Genomic DNA, 23481 nt, shown 5'->3' with positions numbered 1-23481 from the left:
TTTAAACCACAAATGCTCAATTTTTATTTTCTATACATAATTTGACAGTAAATAACAACATAAAATGAAGTAATTATCTGGTAAAAGCCAGGTACTATTCATTATATAGTTTTACTCTGACCTCATGACTAGCACTGTAGCGATAAACTTATCTCACGATGGAATACAGTACGATATAATCGATACACTTGCCTAATTAAAATGACTGGATTTTAGTGACATCTTGTCATTGCTCTCTCTTGGTTGGATTAATAGAACTGAGAGCCAAAATATGTCCAAACATCCGTTTAAAAAAAAAGAGCAGCTGGAGTGGAGTGTATCCTCTCGTCCTCAGACACCATCGAGATTTTGACGGATCCAATAGTTCCTTTAACGGTGAAGGACATTGAGGCAGGTTCCATCTAGTGGCTGGAAGTTTAATCGCAACACTAAAATGAACAAATGCTGTGAATATTTTGCATGTTAATTGTAAATAGAATATCAAATTAGTGAAATATAAACCATGAAATAAAAAAACGTAATTTAAATTTGAAAAATCTGCGACAAAATGCTCAAAAAAATAGATGCAGGCGAGGCAGGGAAACTATAGTATGATGATTAAGGATCTTATTTATGACTGTTGTTGTAGTGTTTTATTTCCATTTGTTTGACTTGAACATAATTCTGTTCTTGCTGGATTTATAGGAAAACTAAATGAATTATATAAAACAGGGGAGTTTCGAGGTTAAGCTCATTTCAAGCCTGTGCTTGTGAAATAATAAAAGAGAAAAACAATCAACCCTCGGTTCTTCACTTCGACACTGACAGTCCTTCTGCCTCATGCAGACACTGACCCGGTCAATCGTAAACGCAGTCAGGATCTCGTATGGACACTCAGAGAGCTTCAGGGTCACATCCTTCATCAAACCTACATTTACAACGAGGACCATGTCCAAGTGCGGCGTCGTCAGATTCATTTAAAAATGAATGGAATACATGATGATGTCTGCGCTCGAGACCGGCGCATGGAAAGATCACACTCGCACGTGTTATTGATTCCAGCTCGTAAATTAATGGTGTTCAACTGGAGCGTTTGAGGACGACGACGGCGAGAAGTGCCAATTATGAGGGTTCAGGTTGTAACAGGCGACGTGTCAATTCACCTCGTGGGTTTTACCATCTGCTCCCAGCGACCGATGACATCAGCGGTTTTCCCTCTGGAGAAAAATCTGCAGATTCTGCTTTTCTTTTTATGTAGATGTACTTATTTTGAGACATTGATTAGCTTATTGGCTCTCGGGGAACGTGTTTACTGTTAATTTTAAACAAATGTGTTGCATTTTCAGCGCCGCCGTTAAAACTGAGCCTGCGGCTGGTGAGGGAGCAAGTAGAGCACAGACCAGCTGTAAATTCAGGCTGAGACTAGTATTAGAAAAAAGGGTTCAGAGGGGCTCAAATATTGTTGCGGCTCTTTCAGGTAAATGGTGAGCTTTAATTCACACGCAAATAAACAACAATGACACTTCCTAACCTTATCTCAGAGTACATAAAACAGGGGCGTCAAACACAAAAGACGCCTGTGAAGTCGTACAACTGAGTCTTGCGGAGTAATACTACGTATTTTCACGGAGTAATGCTGGGGGGCCTCGTGGAGTAATACTAAGGAACCTTGCAAAGTAATACTACGAATTATACAAAGCACCATAGAGTTATACTACAGAGTCAGACAGAATAATACTAGAGGGCCTGGCCTGGTGGAGTGATACTAAGGAACCTTGCAAAGTAATACTACGATGCACCACATTAATACTACAGAATCTTGCAGAATAATACTAGAGGGCCTGTTGACGTAATACTAAGGAACCTTGCAAAGTAATACTACAAATTTTACAAACACCAGAGAGTAATACTACAGAGTCTCACAGAATAATACTAAAGGGCCTCGTGGAGTAATACAAAGGAAAATTGCGACGTAATGCTACCAATTCTTCAAAGCCCTGCGGAGTAATACTAGGGAGTTTTGCGGACTAATACTACAGTGTTTCAGGGAGTAATACTACAGTATTTCGCTGAATTATACTAAATAGCCACGCAGAGCAATACCAGGGGCCTTGTGGGGAAATACTAGGGGGCCTCACTAAGTAATACTACAGGCCTCACTGAGAAATACTACAGACATTGCCGAGTAAAACTACGGAGCCTGGCGGAGTAATACTACAGTATACTAAAATTCTAAAAGATTTTTGAAAACCATTCATGAAAAACCATGAATTTTTAACCAAGCACAAAATTCAAGGATTTTATGTGCACCTAATATTCCAAAGAATACGGTTTTATTTAGATAGATGGATGGATCTTTATTATATGGTTTATAAAGACAAAAAAGAGACTTGTAGGGACTTGTTTTCCTAAAATAACTGCCAATATAAACTGTTTAAATGTGTAGAACTATTAAGTGGCTTCTTTCTTTAATCTGTTGCTAAATGCGATTAAAACGTATGAAAACCTAGTGATTAATTACAAATAATCCAAAGTAAACCTGTGATTAATCCAAACGGAAAAATGCATCGTTTGACAGCACCAACATAAACTTATATAAATATATTCATAACTAAAACATGTTTTTGATGACCATTAAAAACTGTTTGTTTGTGTAGTTCTCCATCAAATCAGCGAAGAAAGACCACGAAGCTTCGGTTTGGACGCAGACGAGGAAGTGCAGAACACATTAATTGTGTACACTAATACCTGCCTGTGTGTATCACCCGCTCCACTATTTATTTATATCCCGGCCGCATCTTAACAACGGCGCGTTTGTCTTGAGTTGTTTAATTCTGCATCAGTGTCTCGACTGCGGCCCACATATATTATTCGCCAGCGAGATAAACAAGCTGTGTGACCGCGACATCCAGTCCGGTCTGACAGCTTTAATGAGCCCTGCTGGTGAAAATAACACTTCTACCTGTTGTCTGGATGCTGTTTAGTTTAATGAGAAAAAATGAAACAAAGCATGTCCTCGCTGCTTACAGAGAAGAAAGATAACTGGAAATAAATGAGTGTCAAAAGCACCTGGTAAATGCTTGTCGCTGGCAGATGGAGTGAACTACGGGTCAGGCGGCGAGCGGGTCACTATCCTCCCCTGCAGCGCAAACTCATCTAATTGGACTGGCAATTAACACGGTGCATGTTTATGTCAGCTTATTCTGACTTACCGAATCATTCGCTTTTTTACCAGACTGAGGCGTTCGCCGGGAAATGTTAATCAGGGAAGGAGCGGGATCAAGTAAAAAAATTAAGTGGATGAGTCCTTACCTCATTGAGCACTATAATCTCATCTGCGTCCACGATCGTCGAGAGCCTGTGGGCGATAAACACTGACGTCCTGTCCTTCACCATCCCCTTCATGGAAGACAGGATGTTCTGGAGACACACCGGGAAGATGATCAGGGATCAAGATTTTGTTAGCTCCTCACACAGAGGACTCTCAGCCCCCCCAGGCCTGCGATATTGGACGGTGTGTGTGTGTTGTGAATGACAGGATAGATATGAAATGTTCTGCCACATTCAATCGTCAAGGAGACTCTGAATCAACAGATTGTGGATCAGTGACATCCACGTTTCTCTCCTGCAGCTACACTTTATTGATTTAACAATAGCAAAGTCGTGGGACGTCTTTGATTTTTAATTAACGCAACACTCAAAAACTTCTGCTCGTGTGTGTGTGTGTGTGTGTGTGTGTGTGTGTGTGTGTGTGTGTGTGTGTGTGTGTGTGTGTGTGCAATAAAGGTGAGCATGTACTTTAGGACGGCAAAGTTCATACGTATCAAGAACGATAGCAACGTGCTCTCATCCCGACAGGGTTGTAGCTTAGATTTACTGCTCAGATTCATGTCGGCACGTACGCGTTATGTTGAGAAGTGACACATTAACGATCAACATTAATCAAAAATGATTTAAAAAAAACAACAACATGTATGTTAATAACCCTGTATCTAAAAATATAGACGGTTTCTCAGGAGCACGTCGGCAGTAATTTACAACAGCGTGTCCGTGTCAGTAATGTTAACGCAAAGAAAGTGTTAATCCAGTTTAAATGCATGTTTTTTTGATCTTGTTTATCTTCTGATGGTACAGAGGGGGAACAACTGGTTCTGGTTTGTTTAAAAATGACATCTTATAATGAGGGCGAGGCAAAGGATGAACACTTAATTCCACGTTGATTTGGATGTTCTAAGGAAAGTTGCTCGGATTGGTGCGAAAGGACAGATTCACACGTCTAAATATATATTGTGCACCATTTTCTGTGTTTGGTGCTCTCGTTTTAGTAGGTAATCCACGAACGTCTGAGTTCATTGGGCTCCTGAACATGTGGGCTTGTGTGCCACGGGATCTATTCCGCATCAGCTGTGGGTCACATCGTATTATTGGGCCAAAAATCCTTAGTGGTCGAGCCAAACTAGCTGTATTTCTACCAAAGTATCTTTAACACTATTAAATACGAGTCTGACTACAACAGTGTATTTTCGTTCTCCTCAACCAAACGCCTGTGAAACACAGTTTTAGTCGACTTGAAACTGTTAATTTCTGCCCCCTAGCTTAGCTTAAACAGTTTATATGTCTCTGTAATAAACCATTATTAATTCAATCTTTAATTTTGAGCCAACCAGCCTGTAAAATGACCTCAAGTTTCACACACGTGATGTAACTGTTCAGTGATTAATGATTGTTTACTACATGAAAAAGTTTTCTGTGTCTTATGAATCAATATTCAGTTTAAAGCACCTTTGAATAGAAACGACAATTGCTCCTCGTTATCCAACACAGGCAAACTGCGACAAACCTCGTACAGAATTCCACTGTGGAACATGTGCCATAGACGTACAACTTGTGCAAGAACCAAGGATGAAAGAATGATACATTCAAGTTTCTTACTTTTGCCCTTGACCTTATTGATCTGTGTGTTTGCAGGTCAGTTTGCTCTCATAATAAGCTGCATTCTATTGTCATTTCTCAACACGAATGTGTGTAATTGTCACACGAAACCTCTTCAGCCACTCACCTCTTCAGTGATGGAGTCCAGAGACGATGTTGCTTCGTCGTACAGTAGAATCGGGGGATTTTTCAGAATGGCGCGGGCGATGGCAACGCGTTGCTTCTCCCCTCCTGAAGCGCAACAAAGAATACAGTTGGATTGTGAGGCGAGTGCAGAACTTTACCTGTAACATATCTGTAGTTTTAGAACAAGAAACTCTGTTGATACTTTTAAGTATTACTGCGATGAGTCACTTGTACCTGAAAAACATACCGATTAAAGGTGAACACTGTGTATCACGATCACCGTGTTTCTATATTTATTTGACTAATAATTGCTCTGCCTCCTCAATCATACTATACAATAATACTTCAGCTCTTCTTTAAGTTTCAAGGAATAATAAAGGCATATCGTACTCATTACACAATGGGCCGAAAATCTTTTAGCAGTTGCGTTCCTGACAAAATGTCTCCGTCTTTGTCCCTTTTATCTGCTAAAGTGTGCGGTTCAAACCATGTCAGGTCAAACAGCAAACATATTTTTCATCTCAAACCTTCATTCTCCCCCTTAAAAAATGTCAATTGAATGTGCATTTATTACACCTCTGCAGCAGGCTTTAGAAATATCCCCCCCCCTGTTGCTTCAGGAATACACAATCCATGTCTTGACACGGGAGTCATTAATGAGGCGGCGAACCTGACAGCTTGAGGCCACGTTCCCCAACTTGGGTGTCGTAGCCATGGGGCATCCTGAGGATGGCGTCGTGGATGCCCGCCAGTCGTGCCACTTGATAGACTTCCTCGCGGCTCGCGTGGATATTTCCGTACTGCAGGTTGTAGAAGATGGTGTTGTGGAACAGAACTGCATCCTGGTGACAAAATGAGAAAGATTCAGAGAGACTCTTTGTTTGTGGCGGCGAGAGAGGAACAGAGGGAAGGAGGGAGGAGGACGAAATGACTGAAATACTGTTGACGAACCATCTGCTCGCATTAGCCTGTGAGCCCATTGAAGGGAGAAGCGTTCACCGATTCCAGCGTATACATAAAATTGTTCACTTTCCATCCATTTCGAAAAATGCAACCAGATTAAAGGAGGAGAATACCAGACCTGTGGAACGACCCCCAATGCCTTCCTCAGGCTTTCAAGGCTGACGTCTCGGATATTCTGCCCCGCTACGTAGATGTTCCCCTGCTGGGGCTCATAGAAGCGGAACAACAGCCGCACAATGGTGCTCTTCCTGCGAGCAGAAGTGGAACCAATTGTCAGCATCATTGTGGCTCTGAGCTGCATCCCCTGCCCCCCTCCCACTCCCCCACAAACCAGTCCACTGATGATATCAGGTGCAGACTAATGATAGGCACACCTGGTGGAAAAAAAAAAAAAAAAGGTATTCAAGAGACCCACTTACCCTGACCCGCTGCCACCGACTATCGCCACTTTCTTCCCCGCAGGCACTTCGAACGACACGCCACTTAGGACTTTCTGCCCTTCCAGGTATTCGAAATAGACGTCCTCAAAGCGGATTGTGGCCTCCTGCGGAGCGACGGCTAACTCCGGGGCCATTTCCTTCTCCTACACAGCAAGTATGAGAATGGGATTTTGAATATTTCAAACAGGACATGGGAGAGACAGATCTAGAACAGCCACTGGGAAGAGCAGGGTTCTGACGCAACCGTTGTCCAACACCTTTTCCCGGCTAAGGGGGGGGGGGGGGGGCAGTGGTTCATGCACCAGGCAGGGCAGACTCCCAGCAAAAAAGGGCTCCTTTCAAAAAGAATGGCCAAATCTTCAAATGGTGTCCTTCACAGTGACTGACGAATCAATAAGAGTGAAAACTTTGGGTGCATACTAAGCGAAGCCACGGTGGCAAAGACAAGGACAGCCATGAATACATTCCTTCCTCGCTCAGACTCAAAAGCTGCTTCGCTTCGTCGCCGGGTGAACCGACTGCAGCTACTCATAATCCATCCCAGCCGCTTAACATGAATAACATTTGACAGTCGTGATTTTCAGGCACGTCTCATCAGCGCAGGAAAAAACAAGAAAATAATCTATTTAATTTAGTTTTGGGAGGGGTTTCTGCTTTATTTATTTTATTCCATGACTACATAATAGGCCAATGTGTTTCACCCAAAATGCATTATGCACTCAGGCAGTAATGGCCTGCTGGGCAGTTTCATTCCACAGGGAATCACAATGGAGAGCAGTATTACTGATGAGTGAGAAATAACTGGACAGATTCATTCCTCCTACTGTAATTACAGGCCAGAGACAGGAATGGTATTCATACTGTTAGGCAGCAGGCGCACATTTGCACTTAAGTGTGCTCTTCTTTTTTCGAAAAGATTGGCTGTCGCAGTAAAAATATGGATAAGTGGAACACAATTGCTCATAAAAACAACAGATAATGATGACACAGAATGCACACAGTTTAAAAGCAATGGCTATTAAAGCGTCTGACATTTTAAATATAACATCCAAGAACAGATGAGTTATGTGTATTTATCATGGAAGGCTTGTAAACAACTTTATTTTGGTTCTCAGAGCACGAAACTGTCCTTGTATGAGCCCCCAGTCTGCATAACATCTATAGGTTAAACAAACATGAATGAAACATCATGTGCATGTCAACAATTATTTGGATCATGTTTTTTTTTTTCAAATACCTTCACAGGACTGATTATAGGATCAAAGGTCAAGTGGAAACTAGACTGCTGGCTGGTTGGACAGTCAAGAAAAACTTTTTAATAAACGTCGGGACCATTTGTGGTAGAGATGCATAATTGACACTATAAAACCATTAAATGAAAACTTGACAGGACTCCAAAAAAAGTTTTTAAATTAGTTTCACACTCTCCAATTTAAGCAGATGGCATTGGTTGGCCGACAATCTTTATAATCTTTCATAGATATGGTAAAAAGAAAAAAAACGAAACATTAACAAGACTCTTCAGGACATTTCACTGAATATAAATGACGTCTGGTGGCGATTATTAACTGAGGATATTTACAGCGAGTCTGGAAATGTTTTTAATACTTAATTTACTTCTGAGGGCGAATTTTACAGGGGTTTCTGACTAGACTTTTTCAGACAACACTGACCTATAATTTAAAATGTAGCAGAATCCCCAATAGGGCTTATATAATGTAAAACAGTCATTAAAAATATTGAAACTAATTAAAAAAGTCGCAGTTGGGATAGGACGATACAGCATTTTAATTAATATCATTTTACATGATATTATTGCGTCAATAATGTTGATTTAATCTTGATATACCACATCATTTGAAAGTACTTCTGCCCTCTATGATAGTAAATAAATGGTTCTCCATTGAAGCAGACACTGGAGCAGATCCAGGGCAGCAGTAGAAGTGATGGAGTGCTAGTGTTGCTAAGCTAATTTCATTTTTCAATAGAGACGCTGCCCTGTGAACCCTTTCCAATTTAGACGGTATTGATTCCACAATTTGACATTTTCTTCTCTGCCGTGTTTCTTCTCTCCATCCTTCAGCCGGGCGCAGATAACCACAGGTACAAGCCCCCGGTGTGACACTTTTACGTTCATATTCGTTAAACGTTGTAATGGTAGTTGAAATAAACAGAACAATTCTAGTTTTTCTTTAAAAGCTGACGTTAGAAGACACAACATCAGAAAATACTTATAAAATATAACAGAACTGAGGGATTTTAATACAACCTGGTTACATATCGCACTTTATACAGTAGTTCTTCTTCCTTCCAATGAAAGAGGGATGATTCAGTAGAATCAAATATAAAACCTTGAATAAAAGTCAAAAATGGAATAGATTTGATGGTTGGTTTTTATCGTGTCATATCCTCCGTATAAAAACATCACCGTCAGTCTTATTTCCTTTTTTAATCAACAAGCTTCACGAGCTGCATCGGTCCTCAGTCAGAATTCTAATAGATAGAAAAAGTTTCTGTGAAGGTCTCATTTCATTTCTCATTACCCACTATATTCATTTCCTTTTCCTGCCGAAGCCAATCTCCTTTTATTCTTTGCCACAGAAAGAAAAAAAAAATAACAACACAAATACCAAATTTAGGATGTATTGCTATGATGTCGAGCTGACAGGTTACCTTGATTTTTGTGTCGATGCTGAGCAGAGTGAAGAGAGTGTTCATGTCGATCAGAGCCTGTCTGGTCTCTCGGTACACGGTTCCCAGGAAGTTCAGGGGGAGGGAGAGTTGGAAGAGCAGCCCGTTCACCATGACGAGGTCGCCCACCGTCATGGTACCTACAGAGGAGAGAAGATCGGGCTTTACAGAACGAGCTGCCCTACATTCTTACCAAAATACATAGACAATAAACACAGAGCAAAAGATTCTCTACAATAGATGTGCTTAATCACATTTCCTTAAAGGTTAATTGACTGTTATTAGGGGCACAGAAACTGAACAGTTTAATTTTGGTACTAGATTTGCAGCTAAAAATATATAAAAGCACTAAAAATAAATCATATAGCATTTGTGTTTTACTCAATTTTAAAAGGTTATGTTTTGAGTAAACTTGACTGAATAGAGCAACTTGACCCGTCACTGGTAACGTGAGAGTAAATTCAAAACCAAAAAAAAACGTCTAAAACAGAAATTATGGATATTATTTTATCTTTTCGTAAACAAAAATCAAGAAGAACTTTTTTTTTTTAAAGGATCACTAACTAGAAAACCCAACTCTCCTTACTCTCATGTTTCAAAGTCTCAGTCTCTCATCATGACCATGTTTTTAACTTATCACTTTATATAGTTGCTCTGAAATCTGGGCAAACGAGAGGTTACAAGAGTCCATTATGATGTAATAACGGCTTCACTCCTCCTCCAGCCAGCTGTAATCACGCCCCGTTTTGTTAATACAACGAGTCCCTTTGAGGTGGAGACTTCCGGGATTGATGACGCATGGTGACAAACCTCAATGCTTGACTAATTAAAGAAGAGTGGGTGAGGTTATGGTAAACAAGATTTAATCTCCAGAAAAACAAAGTGTCTTCAGTGGGCGGGGCTTAAGATCATTTTCTAATGTTTATATTTCAATGAAAAGAGAGTTTTGTACAAACAGACTTTTAAATATTTTTCACTTTTATGGAAATGTATTATCAGGATAAATGAATAATTAAATATAAATAAGATTTAAAAACAGAGGAAATCGTGTTCTTAACAAATAATTTCCATTTGGAGATGAACTCGAAACACAAAAGTAAAATGACAGCTTTTATACCTTTACTCTGACGAGGGCCGCACAATGCAAGGTCACACTTTGTTGAGTTCAGATTTAAAGCATTAACTAAAAATATCCTTTTTTGTATCCTTGTATTTGGAGTGGAACAAAAAGCGAGAGTCTCACTGACCTGCTGCGATGCCGTTACTGGCCAGCAGCATGATCCCGGTGAGGCCGGCGGTGAAGATGGCGCTCTGGCCGAAGTTGAGCATGGCGAGCGTAGACGTGGTCTTCAGTGAGGAGGACTCGTAGGTTTTCAGGTAACCGTCGTACCTCTGAGATTCATACTTCTCATTGTTGAAGTACTGCACACAAGACAAAAACGTCATTGTTAAAGTACTGCACACAAGATAAAAAATATCATTGTTGAAGTACTGCACACAAGATAAAAACATCATTGTTGAAGTACTACACACAAGATAAAAAAGTCATCGTTGAAGTACTGCACACAATATAAAAACATCATTGTTGAAGTACTGCACACGAGATAAAAACATCATTGTTGAAGTACTGCACACAAGATAAAACCATCATTGTTGAAGTACTGCACACAAGATAAAAACATCATCGCTGAAGTACTGTACACGAGATAAAAACGTCATCGTTGAAGTACTGCACACAAGATAATAACATCATTGTTGAAGTACTACACACAAGAAAAAAAGTCATCGTTGAAGTACTGCACACGAGATAAAAACATCATCGTTGAAGTACTGTACACGAGATAAAAACGTCATCGTTGAAGTACTGCACACAAGATAAAAACATCATCGTTGAAGTACTACACACAAGATAAAAACGTCATTGTTGAAGTACTGCACACGAGATAAAAAACATCATCGTTGAAGTACTACACACAAGATAAAAACGTCATTGTTGAAGTACTGCACACGAGATAAAAACATCATTGTTGAAGTACTGCACACGAGATAAAATCATCATTGTTGAACTTATGTACACAAGATAGAAACGTCATTGTTGAAGTACTGTACACGAGATAAAATCATCATTGTTGAACTTATGTACACAAGATAGAAACGTCATTGTTGAAGTACTGTACACGAGATAATAACATCATTGTTGAAGTACTGCACACGAGATAAAAACATCATTGTTGAAGTACTGTACACGAGATAATAACATCATTGTTGAAGTACTGCACACGAGATAAAAACATCATTGTTGAAGTACTGTACACGAGATAATAACATCATTGTTGAAGTACTGCACACAAGATAAAAACATCATTGTTGAAGTACTGCACACAAGATAAAAACATCGTTGTTGAAGTACTGCACACAAGATAAAAACATCATTGTTGAAGTACTACGCACACGATAAAATCATCATTGTTAAAGTACTGCACACAAGATGAAAAAAGAAAAAAGTGATTGTACTTATCTTTTGTGTAGTACTTCAACAATTACTTTTTTATCTTGTGTGTAGTACTTCGACAATAATGATTTTAACTCGTTTGTAGTACTTCAACAAACAGTGAGTGAAGAATTGATTTGAAGGTCAAAGGCTTGCACATAAACCAACATCATGGCCGAGGGTTTTGATTATTAAACACGAATCTGGAATTATATTTATTTAGTTCATTATTTTAGTTTCAAGCATAATATCAGAAAAGAATTTCACCTGCAGCTGTTCAAGAAGAAAAACATATTTTTAAATAATAAAAGCTTCTTTCAAAACTGTTGCTTTGCAAATGAACTTGAGAAACTAAATCCATTGAATTTTAATCTTTAGTCTTTCATCAGATTAATATGCAACACGAGAGCAGCCATGAGTCTAAATTCTTCGAATATTGAAACCTTGGACGCTGATGTTTGCGGAGGACATAGTAGCTTGTAGATTATTGTCTCTTTGAGGGACACAACTAAAAGGGCTGAAGGACGTGATGAACAAGGACAGAGAGAGGATACGCATGACCCTGGAAGATGATCATGATCAGTTTTAGGAAGGGTTTAGAAGTTTAGTTTTGTTAATGCAATTATGAAAAAATTAAAAATGCAGTGGACAAACGGTTGTAAAAAAAAAAAACACACATATTTATGAGTGAATTAGTTAGTTAAACACCAACATATTTTTAAAAAGGAACTGAAAATGATTAGTATTATGGTTAAAAGTGTCCGCAACAGAACAAAGAGAACGCCTCATTGTGGTTTCCCAGAGCGTCTGGGCTGGGCTGAGACCAGGAGAGACACTTTTCTTCATCATCATACCACAGAAGCAACACTAATTTGGCGACAAAATGCAGCCATTATTTAGAAGGAAAAAAGGCCTGAAGAACGAGCTACAAGCAAAGGCACTAACCGCGGCACATAAAACTCCCATAATCACAGTTATAACAAAACTCTTCAACTCTACTGCCAATTACCTAATATTGGTGTTTGTTTAGTTCGCTCCTTTGTTTCTCTGCTCTGGTTAAGTGGGCGATTTGCTTCCCTGCCTAACGGTTCTGGTGCCAAGCAGAGACAAACGTGCCATTGATTAGCATATCAGGCAAATGCAGAGAACCGCGGCGAGAAAGTGTTTCTTCCACAAAAGAAGCAAATGAAAAAACAAATGGAGGCAGAGGGAAGGCACCGCGTTCAGGTTCTCATCCAGCCGCTGGTGGAAGTGGAACGGATTTCTGAGTGGGCGGAGATCTAATTACATATGCTCAGAGTGATGCTAAATCTGGCCACATTGGCACGGAATAACACTGACGCTTAAATATATATATATGAAAGAATAAAGGTGCATTTGTTTATATATACACAGAGTGTCCATTAAATCTCTTCACCAATGAACACTTCATTACCAAAGAAAATACAAATTCTAAATTAAAGTGGATGTATTTTCTTTAAGTAGGTAAAGTACTTATAATAGGAACCATTTTATTACATAGTTTATTTTATTGCAGAGAACATTAGCTCACATGTCCTGTGCTTGTCTCTGTGTTATCCTGACCTTTTAAGTGTATATTTTATTGAGTATTGTTTTGATTGTTTAAGCGCTTGGTGACCCTGGTCTGGAAAAGCGCTCTATAAATATTAATTACTTACTTACATGCGTCAGATGTGGCCCTCAAAGAGCTTAATTCATGTATCAATTATCCGCTCCCTTTTTTTTTTGTTCAGCCAAAGATTCATACTGATATTTAAATTCGGTCCCATATTAAGTGACACATTAATCCGAAGTCAACCGCCTTAGTCACTCAGTTTTTCTACAGAATAATTCACACGTTATATCAAGGTTTGATCGCACGTTTGATCCGAAACTTTGCACTGAAAGATGAAGCATGTTTTGATACTTTAGACGGTGTTTTTAAAATAGATTTAATCTTGGTAATTAGCCAGTGACTCTTGACACGTCAAAACGTTTCAATCAATTTTACTAGAAAAATAAAACTTGTTTTTACCGTTTTCACTGTGAATATATATATATATATATATATATATATATATATATATAAAGCAAAAAGGTTGTGAATCTCTGCTGAAGGTGGCTAAAGGACAAATATCTTTTATTATAATGCGCTCCAAAAGATGAAAAACTAGTACATTTTTCACTTCTAACAAGATTCATTTGGAAGAAGAAAAACATTATCACCTTCATGTCAGCTTTTTCAATGAGGCTCTTGGTTTTTTAAAGTACAGGAAAGTCGATATTTTTGTTTTAACTAAACCATGTTGAGATATTAAATTGATCGTTTCTTTGTGGGTCTCACCTTAACAGTCTCAAAGTTGAGGAGGGAATCAATAGCAGCGTTGCCGGCATCATTGTCTGCCTTGTTCATTTGGATACGAAAACGAGTCCTGTTTGAGGAAGGGAAGAAAAAAAAGAAATGTTCTAGCAGTATTTATGTCGAGACACGAGCACACGACTACATCATGAATCCGTGTACAAAGTGAAAGAGCAGAGCGTTTTACCTCCACTGAGTGACGAGGACTGTGAAGAGCGAGTATGTCGACAAGGTTCCCAAGGCCACTGCTGCAAACTGTCCTCCACACTTGTAATACTGCAGAGGACAGAGCAGCATTCAAGACAAAGTGTTCTTGTAATAAAACATCCAATGATGGCATTAAATCACAGTTGCCATCATCACGGGGTACTCGAGTGCACCCCATTTCCCTCCATTCCACTGTGAAATGAGTGTGTTGCAAATGGAGAGGAAACTATAAGGAACTAACGATGTTAATTCTTATGCTATTTGAGCAATGAAGTGTGGCTCATTATAGGATGGCAGAGATCTCAGTCGTGGACTAACAGTGCAGAATCTATAGATGAGTCGTCGTGTCAAATGTTGCCGGGCTCAAGGGGGTCCGATCGTTCCCGCTCGGGTGAACGCTTAACTGCTACAAATCGGCGAGATTCATCGTCTACTTTAATGGACCTTTTGTCCAAATTACACAAATACATCTCACGATGGTTTACGACCGCTCGTCGGCTACACAACAGGAGAAGCGGCGGCGCGAAGATAATCGCCCGTCGTTTGACTCACGAGGATGGCGCTGACGAGGCCCATCTCGAACATGGTGGGGCCCAGGTTGAAGACGAGCGCGCTGAGGACAAAGGAGATGCCTCGCGTGCCACGGTCGATGGCTTTGGACAGCGCTCCCGTCTGGCGGCTGAGATGGAAACCCAGGTCCAGATTGTGCAAGTGGAGGAAGACGTTGTTGGCGATGCGCCGGATGGAGCTCTGGGCCACTTTCCCGAAAACCATATTCCTGAGCTCGTTGAAGAGGGCTGAACCGGCGCGTGACACGCCATCTGGGGGAGAACACGGAGCGTTGAGTGCGTGAACTGGAGAAAACCGGTGCAGTTTAACAAGAGGCAAGTGAGAATTGGTGTTTTAAGCTCTGCCCCGGTGTACAAAGTTCACCGACACACCTAGACACAATCTGTTTGTTTGTTTTTGGGAGATTAGACACGCATCAGATCGCGCACCAGATGTGATGGAGATAAGATTTAACCCTGATGTTCAATATCGTACTTCGGGGTCGCAGAGGTGAGCTAATGCGGCGCGTCCTGTCACCTCATCGTTGTGGTTTACGAGGTCATTTGAGGAAACTTTTAGGCACAATGGGAGAAAAAAGACCCAAGATATATATATATAGATATTAGTTTAACCATACTATATCAATACTCAACAGCACTCTATTACATTTAAGTAAGTAAGTAAGTCATTTTTATTTATATATCGCTTTTCCAGACCAGGGTCACAAAGCGCTTAAACAATCAAAACAATATTCAATAAAATATATACTTTAAAGACCAAGATAAAACTGATAATACAACAGGAGTTCCAGAAAATCAAGGAAAAGCCTGAACAAATAAAATCGTCTTAAGATGTTTCTTAAAGGAGTCAGTAGACTCCATCAAGCGCAAAGAGAGATTTAAATAGAAATATTATAGCATTTGTTCATTTCTGTGTTTAAATGTGATTGCAGAAACACTAAACGCCCTCCACAGCTAAAGGAACAATGAAATCAAGTGAATCAATGAAATCAGAAACATGAAAAGAAACCATTTTTTTAAGGCGATAACAAAGAAACTAAAGCGAGTTTTGCTCAACATGCACACACTTAACGCAAAAAAAAAAAAAAACACTATGACTCCGAGAAAAAAACGCTCTTAATCATTCTTGTAAAGTGTGAGAAAAGCAGATGTGACTTTTGCTAATTAGTAATGGTCCGTGTTTGAACGACTGCCTCCTGCGGTGGATTCAGAGGTTCTGATGCCGACACAAGAAAAAAGCCTGTGCGAGGATCTCTCTCCGTGTCGCAGAGCTCATGACGCAGTAATGTGGCGTTAAATAGAAACGCACATCCAGTGAATAAAGGGTCCAACATCAGTCAAGGTAGGATGAGCGTCGGGGGGGAAGCTTTTGCAAGAAATCACACGCATAAAAAAAAAAAAAGAAAAAAAAGACAATTCTTGCCTGGATATTTGCATCTTAGATTCTCCTTGATCTTAAGTCCATTCAATCAACAATTATTTGTGTTCAGATCAAGTCATTAAAAACAAACACACCTGAGTGTGTTGTGGGTTTGATTTAATACTGCGGTCAAGGTCGGTTTAAACTCTTTTCAACAATCAACGCTCGCGGAAGGGAAGAAACTTTGTGCCCCGGCTACTTTACGAGACCTCTCGTCCTCAGCTAAAAAAAAATAGAAGTATGGGCGCGTGCGAGTGGTTTTATAGAGAAAGAAGCATCCCTGGCCTCTGACCATTAGTGAAAACATCTAGAAAACAACATGTTTGAAAAGGCAGTTTCTCCTTTCTGCGCCGTAGAAACGACGGTCTGTTTAGCTTCGGTGCAAAAGAGAGAAGGTATTCGGGGGTGAGGTGGATTAAAAAGAAGTGAACTCGAATGCAGAACAGAGTGTCAAAAGATAAGAGACAGGGGGGCTGCAGAGCGGCATTGATATGAATGTGTAGGGAAAGGTCAGCTTGTAGATAATAGGCAGTCCCACGGTCTCCTCTGATGAGTGCAGCACCTGCTGGAGCAACACAAGTCTGGGACTTACAGCCAATCAGCATGGCCGTTGCCATGGTAGCCACGGTGCTTGGCGCGTCATTCAGGTTCAGCATGTGTCCCGACATCTGGTTAAGCTCATCCACTGCATACTTAAACATGAAGGGCACCATCACGTTCGTGGTCTGGGATGGCAGAAAGGGCAGAAGGGAGATTTTAGAGAGAGAAAATAAAAAAAAACAACCAAAGCCCACACACACACAATTTTATCATGTACAGTATAAAGCAGCATAAGAATCCAAAGAATGATTCATTACGAATAATTAAGCATGAATCATGTTTTGCCTTGTATTATTGTTTTGGGAAATGACAACACAATGAAACTCTCAAGTTTACAAAAACATCCCTAAAGGGAATTTGATCTCGGCAGCTCAGACTTTACTGCATGAAGTCTTTTGTTAATAATAATTACATTTGTCAAAACAGGTTTTTTTTCCCCTCAGTCTTAAAGTGAAAAACAACATTTTCCAAAACAATGAAGGTTCTTTTTTTTATAGCTTGCAGTTAGGGTGTGATAAATATATTTAATAATTATAAGCACTGTAACGATTATTTTTCTTCATTTTTTTGAGGGGGGGGGGGGCGGCTATTAGATCGTATTTTTATTTTACATTTTAACAAAGTGTGTATAAAATATAATGTTTTTTATTTACAATTAACATACAATATTCAACTTCCAGCCGCTAAATGGCAGCAGTTATTACATCCTTAACAGCTAAAGGAACATTTAAATTTCGCGAGATCCTGGATGTATGGAATCATATCGTGAGCCGAATATATATAGTATCGTGAGCCAAGATATCGTATGGAATCGTATCAAGAGCAGAACATAGCATAAAATCTTATCATGAGCAGAATACATCGTATCGTGAGCCAAGATATCGTATGAAATCATATCGTGAGCCAAATATATGGTATCGCATGGTATCGTGAGACAATTTTATCATAACCCATGGTATCGTAAGCAGAATTGATCGTTTTGCATGGTATTGTGGGCCAAATATATCATATCGTATGGTATCGTGAGCCAAATATATCATATTGTATGGTATCGTGAGCTGAATATATCGTATTGTATGGTATCGTGAGCCAAATATATCATATTGTATGGTATCGTGAGCCAAATATATCATATTGTATGGTATCGTGAGCCAAATATATCATATTGTATGGTATCGTGAGCCAAATATATCATATTGTATGGTATCGTGAGCCGAATATATCGTATTGTATGGTATCGTGAGCCGAATATATCATATCGTATGGTATCGTGAGCCGAATATATCGTATTGTATGGTATCGTGAGCCGAATATATCGTATTGCATGGTATCGCCAGCCGAAAATATCGTATTGCATGGTATCGCGAGCAGAATATATTGTATCGCATGGTATCGTGAGCCAAATATATCATATCGTATGGTATTGTGAGCCAAATACATCATATCGTATGGTATCGTGAGCTGAATATATCGTATTGCATGGTATCGCGAGCAGAATATATTGTATCTCATGGTATCGTGAGCCAAATATATCATATCGTATGGTATCGTGAGCCAAATACATTATATTGTATGGTATCGTGAGCCAAATACATCATATCGTATGGTACTGCGAGCAGAATATATTGTATCGCATGGTATCGCGAGCATAATATATTGTATCGCATGGTATCGCGAGCAGAATATATCGTATTGTGAGTCGAAAATATCGTATTGCATGGCATCATGGGCCGGATATATCATATTGCATGGTATCGTGAGCCGAATATATCGTATTGCATGGTATCGCCAACCGAAAATATTGTATTGCATGGTATCGTGAGCATAATATATCCTATTGCGAGCCAAATATATCGTATGGATTCATATCATGAGCAGAATATATCGCATTGAATGGCATTGTGAGCTGAATATATCGTATAGATTCGTATCATGATCTGAATATATCGTATCGAATAGTATTGTGTGATAACTTTATCGCCCTAGCTTTTAGTAAACAAATACGGTAGCCCTGAAGGGTATAAATATAAAACCTAATTTAATAAACAACATATAATTGAATACCTAAAATAAATATTAATGTGACCATTGTGACAGGATCTCACAGAATAAAGGTGCATCAAGATGCAATTTGAGCTATAAGGACGCATGAACCCAGGAAAGCCAACAGCCCCCGTTTTAGCCAATTAAAATCTTCAATCATGAAAGCGGTTTCATTTATCCTCAATTGTAAGATGCGTTTTTATATTGCAACTTTAAATGAGGCTCATGGAAGACGTGTGCCCTGTGTCGGTGCTTTTCTAGTTAGAATTAGAATTCGGAACCTTTAGCATTCAAACACTATCATTTATATAATTGTATTGTTTAATGACACGTAATCCAAAACAGGAATTCAAATTCAACTTTATTTTTGGAGGTTGATTTTTTAATGTCTCCTCTCTCTGCACCAGATCTCTTCCAGTCAGTTGGACTTCTAATACAGATCCCCCTGTAGCTACACCTGAAGCACATTCCCAAACAAACCAACTTCTAGATTTTGGAAATTTCCACGTTTAAAATCAGACATGGGTTCGCATAAAAAAACAAGATGAAACTACTTGGGAAAAAATTGTCGGGGAAGTAAATCCAGATAGATCCAGATAACTGTAAATAGATTGATGGATCTCCTTTTCATTTCGCCTTGATTCTTTTTCTTCTTCTGCTGCAGTGTCGGAGGGAGCGCGCCGGCGCCGGCGTTTCCCGCTAATGGACCGAAATGGTTATAAGGGCTAATTAAAAGCACAGGGACAGCTGTGTGACGAAGGCGAGGCACTCTGGGTGCATTAAGACAGTTAGAGAGTGCAGCCGCTCACAGGAAAACAGTTCCAGGTCCCCGGTTTGATACAGTATAAAAGCTTGAAATGTGTGTCAGCGGCCGTGCTAAAAAAGACCTAATAAAAGGAGTGTTTCAAAAGGTTTTCCGATGACACACTTGGTGTACACTCGCTCGATCAACCTTCTCAATGGAAGGAGGGGAAAAAAACATATTCAGCCATTTTGCTACGGAGACAAAAAAAGATTGCAAAAATAGCAACAATTTTTCCAGCTTGTTGTAAGAGATTGAAATGGTGAGTTGAAACGAACAAACCGCGTTTATCTTTAAACAACAAAAGAAACACAATGAAAGAAATTAGTTTGCTATTAAAGAACAACGGAAAAATCAAAGTAGTTAAGCAGCTGATTGAATTCCTCAGATGGTTTTGGGGTTAAGAAAAAAAAAAAGAGACAGATGCCAACTATAACCAAGAAGTAATGAGAAAATGTTATTGCACGTGTTCGCTCTACTCCTCCGCACTCACTAGAGGGAGCCATGCTGAGCAGCATCAGGACCGGCTTAATTAGGAGCCGTGAATTTGTCATCGTCTCCCTGGGTGTGAATTAGAGACCAGCGACACAGAGAGAGGAAATTCTTCATGCGGGGATAAGAGGTTTGGAGGAGACATTTGAAGAAAAAACGTGTGATGGGAAAGCATCAGAATGTTTTTTTGTTTCCTCCCAAACAAATTTTGGATTCACCCTGGAACCACGGCTCGCTGTGTGTTAGCAATTATGAGAATCGTTCCCCAAATAACGAAAGGGGTCGAGAAGGATGGATTGTGTCGGTACCTTTGCTGCGGCGAGCAGACCCAGAGAGACGGCCACACGGGCTCTCAGGTCCGGTCGGTCCTTCGGCCACAGGTAAGACACCATGGCGGACAGGATTTCGGAAGAGCGGACCTCCTTTAACTACAGGAAACGGACATCAATTTTGAATTAATAGCAGGGACGCACCAATAAGCATTAAGAAATCAAGTCATCGCTATGGTTGTGAGTAAACATAGATGCACTTTAATATCCCAGTTTTTTTGGTTTGTTCGTTTGGATTTAAATTTAAATTTTATTTTAATCATAGTGTATAAAAACATGCTCATCTCTAGGTGTGTCAGAAAGAAAAGAATACACTTACTTATTGCAATATTTTTTTCAACAACATTGTATGGATTTTGGATAGCCATGTATTGATATAAATTAAAAATATATACATTTTTAACCTTTAAATCATATTTCTTTTTTTATCATATTTCTTGTGTTGATTAAGTTTTAATAAAATGTGAATAAAATAAAATAATTTGATGCATTTATTTAAATTTGGAGTCTACATGCAAGAATTAAAAGCGTTCGTATTGCCTCTAAACTTTAACAAACCACCGAGATCCTGGGGACGACTGAGGACGAGAGGATACAGTCGACTCTGGCAGCATTTAAAGCTGATTTTTGGACATAATTTGGTTTCAAAACAAATGAAAGCAGTTACGACTTCGTCAAGAGTCATGTGGTCTGTAAATTCTGCAAAACCAGAGTCAAGTAGTCGACTATACTACACATATATCCTGGTTACTACAGTATCATGATATATCATATCATTGGCCCTGAATCGTGATACTTAACTATCGTCAGATTCTTGACAATCTTCCACCTATTAATTGCCATCAATCAAATAAAAAATATACATATATATCTCTCTCCCTCTATATATATATATATATATATATATATATATATATATATATATATATATATATATATATATATATATACACAGTATATATATATCATGTGATTACTTCGCTTTTTAATAAGACAATGGATTTGATCACAAAAACCTGAGATCAAGCAGATAGTATGATACATCATTTCCTGTTTAACCAGACACTTTTTTTTTTAAGTACCCATAAATCTTCCTCACTTGTTCGAGTTCTTGTTTCTCATGTTTGTATTATTTCAATTTATTTCAATATTTGATTTTAGCTCTGACTTGCATATGTGTCATTAGTTGTTTAACTGTTGTACACTTAAATATTTAAGTAAAAAAAAAAGGTTTTATGAATTAAAAACTTGGAGTTTAGCCTTGTTTGTTCATTTTGTTTAGAGAAGTTGGCATGAAAACAGGGGTGCTCACCTAATAAAGTTCTTTAGTTTAGTTTAAAATCCAGCCACAGACATTCAATTTTAAATGTACTCTGACAAATCAAAATGAGGAGAGTTGGTACTCTGAGAGGAGATACCGAACATCATATGTCACTGCAGCTCCCCGGAGAGAGCAGGGAGCAGCAGCGGCAGCAGAATCTCCAGGTGGACTCGGAGATCCTGCCTGACACTACAAGTCCCACGAGGTGGCTGGGCTGTCATCCCAGCTGAGGTTTTGAACCCGCTGGTGCCAACATGGCTGTTTACCTTCACTCCTGCAAACACCTGCCACGGGGACTTTCTAGCGGGCCCAGCATACACAGTAATTGTTCTAATTCAGCCAATATGATGGCGACATGTGACAGTGTAGCACCAGATTAGGTGAAAATTGCCCCGAGCAGCTGCTGGTTATCAAACTCAACTGGGAAATATCCATCAATGCAAGGAGTAAGTTTATGAGAAAGCTGAGAGACATCAGTCCAGAGGAAACATTTGGTCCTTGAGAATATCAGGGTTACATTTACTTACGACATTTTTGGGGTCTGCATTGAGGCCTGCACCTGCGTTTCCGTGCCAACATGTCCGTGTGTCCTTCAGCTGCACGTGCTGTGGACACAATAGAGTCAAAAACCTCATAGATCCTGGTGAAGAAATGTCAGACTTCTTTACTTTGACTGCTTCTAAAATGTGTCGACTCTTGTTGCTGTGCCATGTGACTGTCCTCAAGTGTGGAGAGGAGTTGAGCTGAGGAACAAATGAGAAGGAGAATGTTATCCTCACTTTAAAATGTTGGAATGAATCAGAAGTTATTTCCTTATCTGACAAACATTAAATCCCCTGGACAAAAAAAAGCCTAAAAAACATGATCCACTGTTTAATTCATACAAAAATAATAACCAATCGGATATATTGTCTTAATGGTGTAGATTAATGAGACGGATGGTGTGAAAGAAAAAAAAAGAAAAAACAAGACATGATGGAGATCATGAATATTTAATAATTGGAATTATCAATGACAATAAAGGTGGTTTAAGAAATTAATATTTTGTGTATTATTGTATTTATTTTTATGATGCATGTCTTGTTCAGAACACTGGCAATAAAACTTTCTAATTCTGAATAAATAAACGTTAGAAAGCAGTTTATGTTGTTTTATTATCAACATTAAAATAAAGTAACTCTTGGACACCATCAATTAAAGAATCTCTACTGAGATAAGACCACTTTTTTAAGTCAACAATCTCAGACAGCTTAACTTTTTTTGTTCATCTAGCACAGACCTGGGCAAAGTGCGGCCCTTTGACTGTATTTATGCGGCCCTTGTAATGTCAAAGTATGATCATGTATAAATGGTTCTAATGCATTAAAAAGTGTATTTTCTATTTAATATTCATTTACAACACTTATTTACCTTTTCCCTCCTTTTTGTGTATAATTTTTTATTAATCCCTCAAAATATTTAAAGTTAGTTGAAGAAATGTTTTGAAAAAAAATACAAGAATAAAATTGCAGCTTTAGCTTAATAAATGTCACGGCCTAATGACGCGTGTCTTTTTTTTAGTGATTTTCTCGTCTTTCTTTTTCTCCACGGCCCCTTACAAAATTCAAAGAATTTAATGTGGCCCTTGAAGAAATGTAATTGCCCACCCCTGATCTAGCAAGACAAACTGATATAACAAGATAAACACAGTAATATTTAAATTGAAATAAACACACAT

General features: G+C 39.1%; 1 protein-coding gene across 1 annotated transcript in view; it reads right to left on the bottom strand.

Moving 5' to 3' along the window:
• The window catches only part of abcb7 (ATP binding cassette subfamily B member 7), a 29372-nt gene that overhangs the window by 3411 nt on the left and 2480 nt on the right, over positions 1–23481 (bottom strand). The window contains exons 2-15 of the mRNA XM_087798402.1: positions 22433–22507; positions 22292–22369; positions 20423–20542; positions 16770–16902; positions 14741–15009; positions 14169–14257; positions 13967–14054; positions 10379–10553; positions 9114–9271; positions 6420–6583; positions 6119–6248; positions 5708–5879; positions 5039–5142; positions 3292–3399 (exon numbers count right to left, since the gene is read on the bottom strand). Of these exons, the coding sequence (XP_087654528.1) occupies positions 3292–3399; positions 5039–5142; positions 5708–5879; positions 6119–6248; positions 6420–6583; positions 9114–9271; positions 10379–10553; positions 13967–14054; positions 14169–14257; positions 14741–15009; positions 16770–16902; positions 20423–20542; positions 22292–22369; positions 22433–22507 (1863 nt within the window). The remainder of the gene's footprint in view (positions 1–3291; positions 3400–5038; positions 5143–5707; positions 5880–6118; positions 6249–6419; positions 6584–9113; positions 9272–10378; positions 10554–13966; positions 14055–14168; positions 14258–14740; positions 15010–16769; positions 16903–20422; positions 20543–22291; positions 22370–22432; positions 22508–23481) is intronic.

This window comes from Callionymus lyra, chromosome 9 (genome assembly GCF_982586985.1).
Source record: "Callionymus lyra chromosome 9, fCalLyr1.hap1.1, whole genome shotgun sequence".
Classification (NCBI taxonomy): domain Eukaryota; kingdom Metazoa; phylum Chordata; class Actinopteri; order Syngnathiformes; family Callionymidae; genus Callionymus; species Callionymus lyra.
The sequence above is the reverse complement of the archived record's forward strand: the minus strand, read 5'-3'. Positions and strand labels throughout refer to the sequence as shown.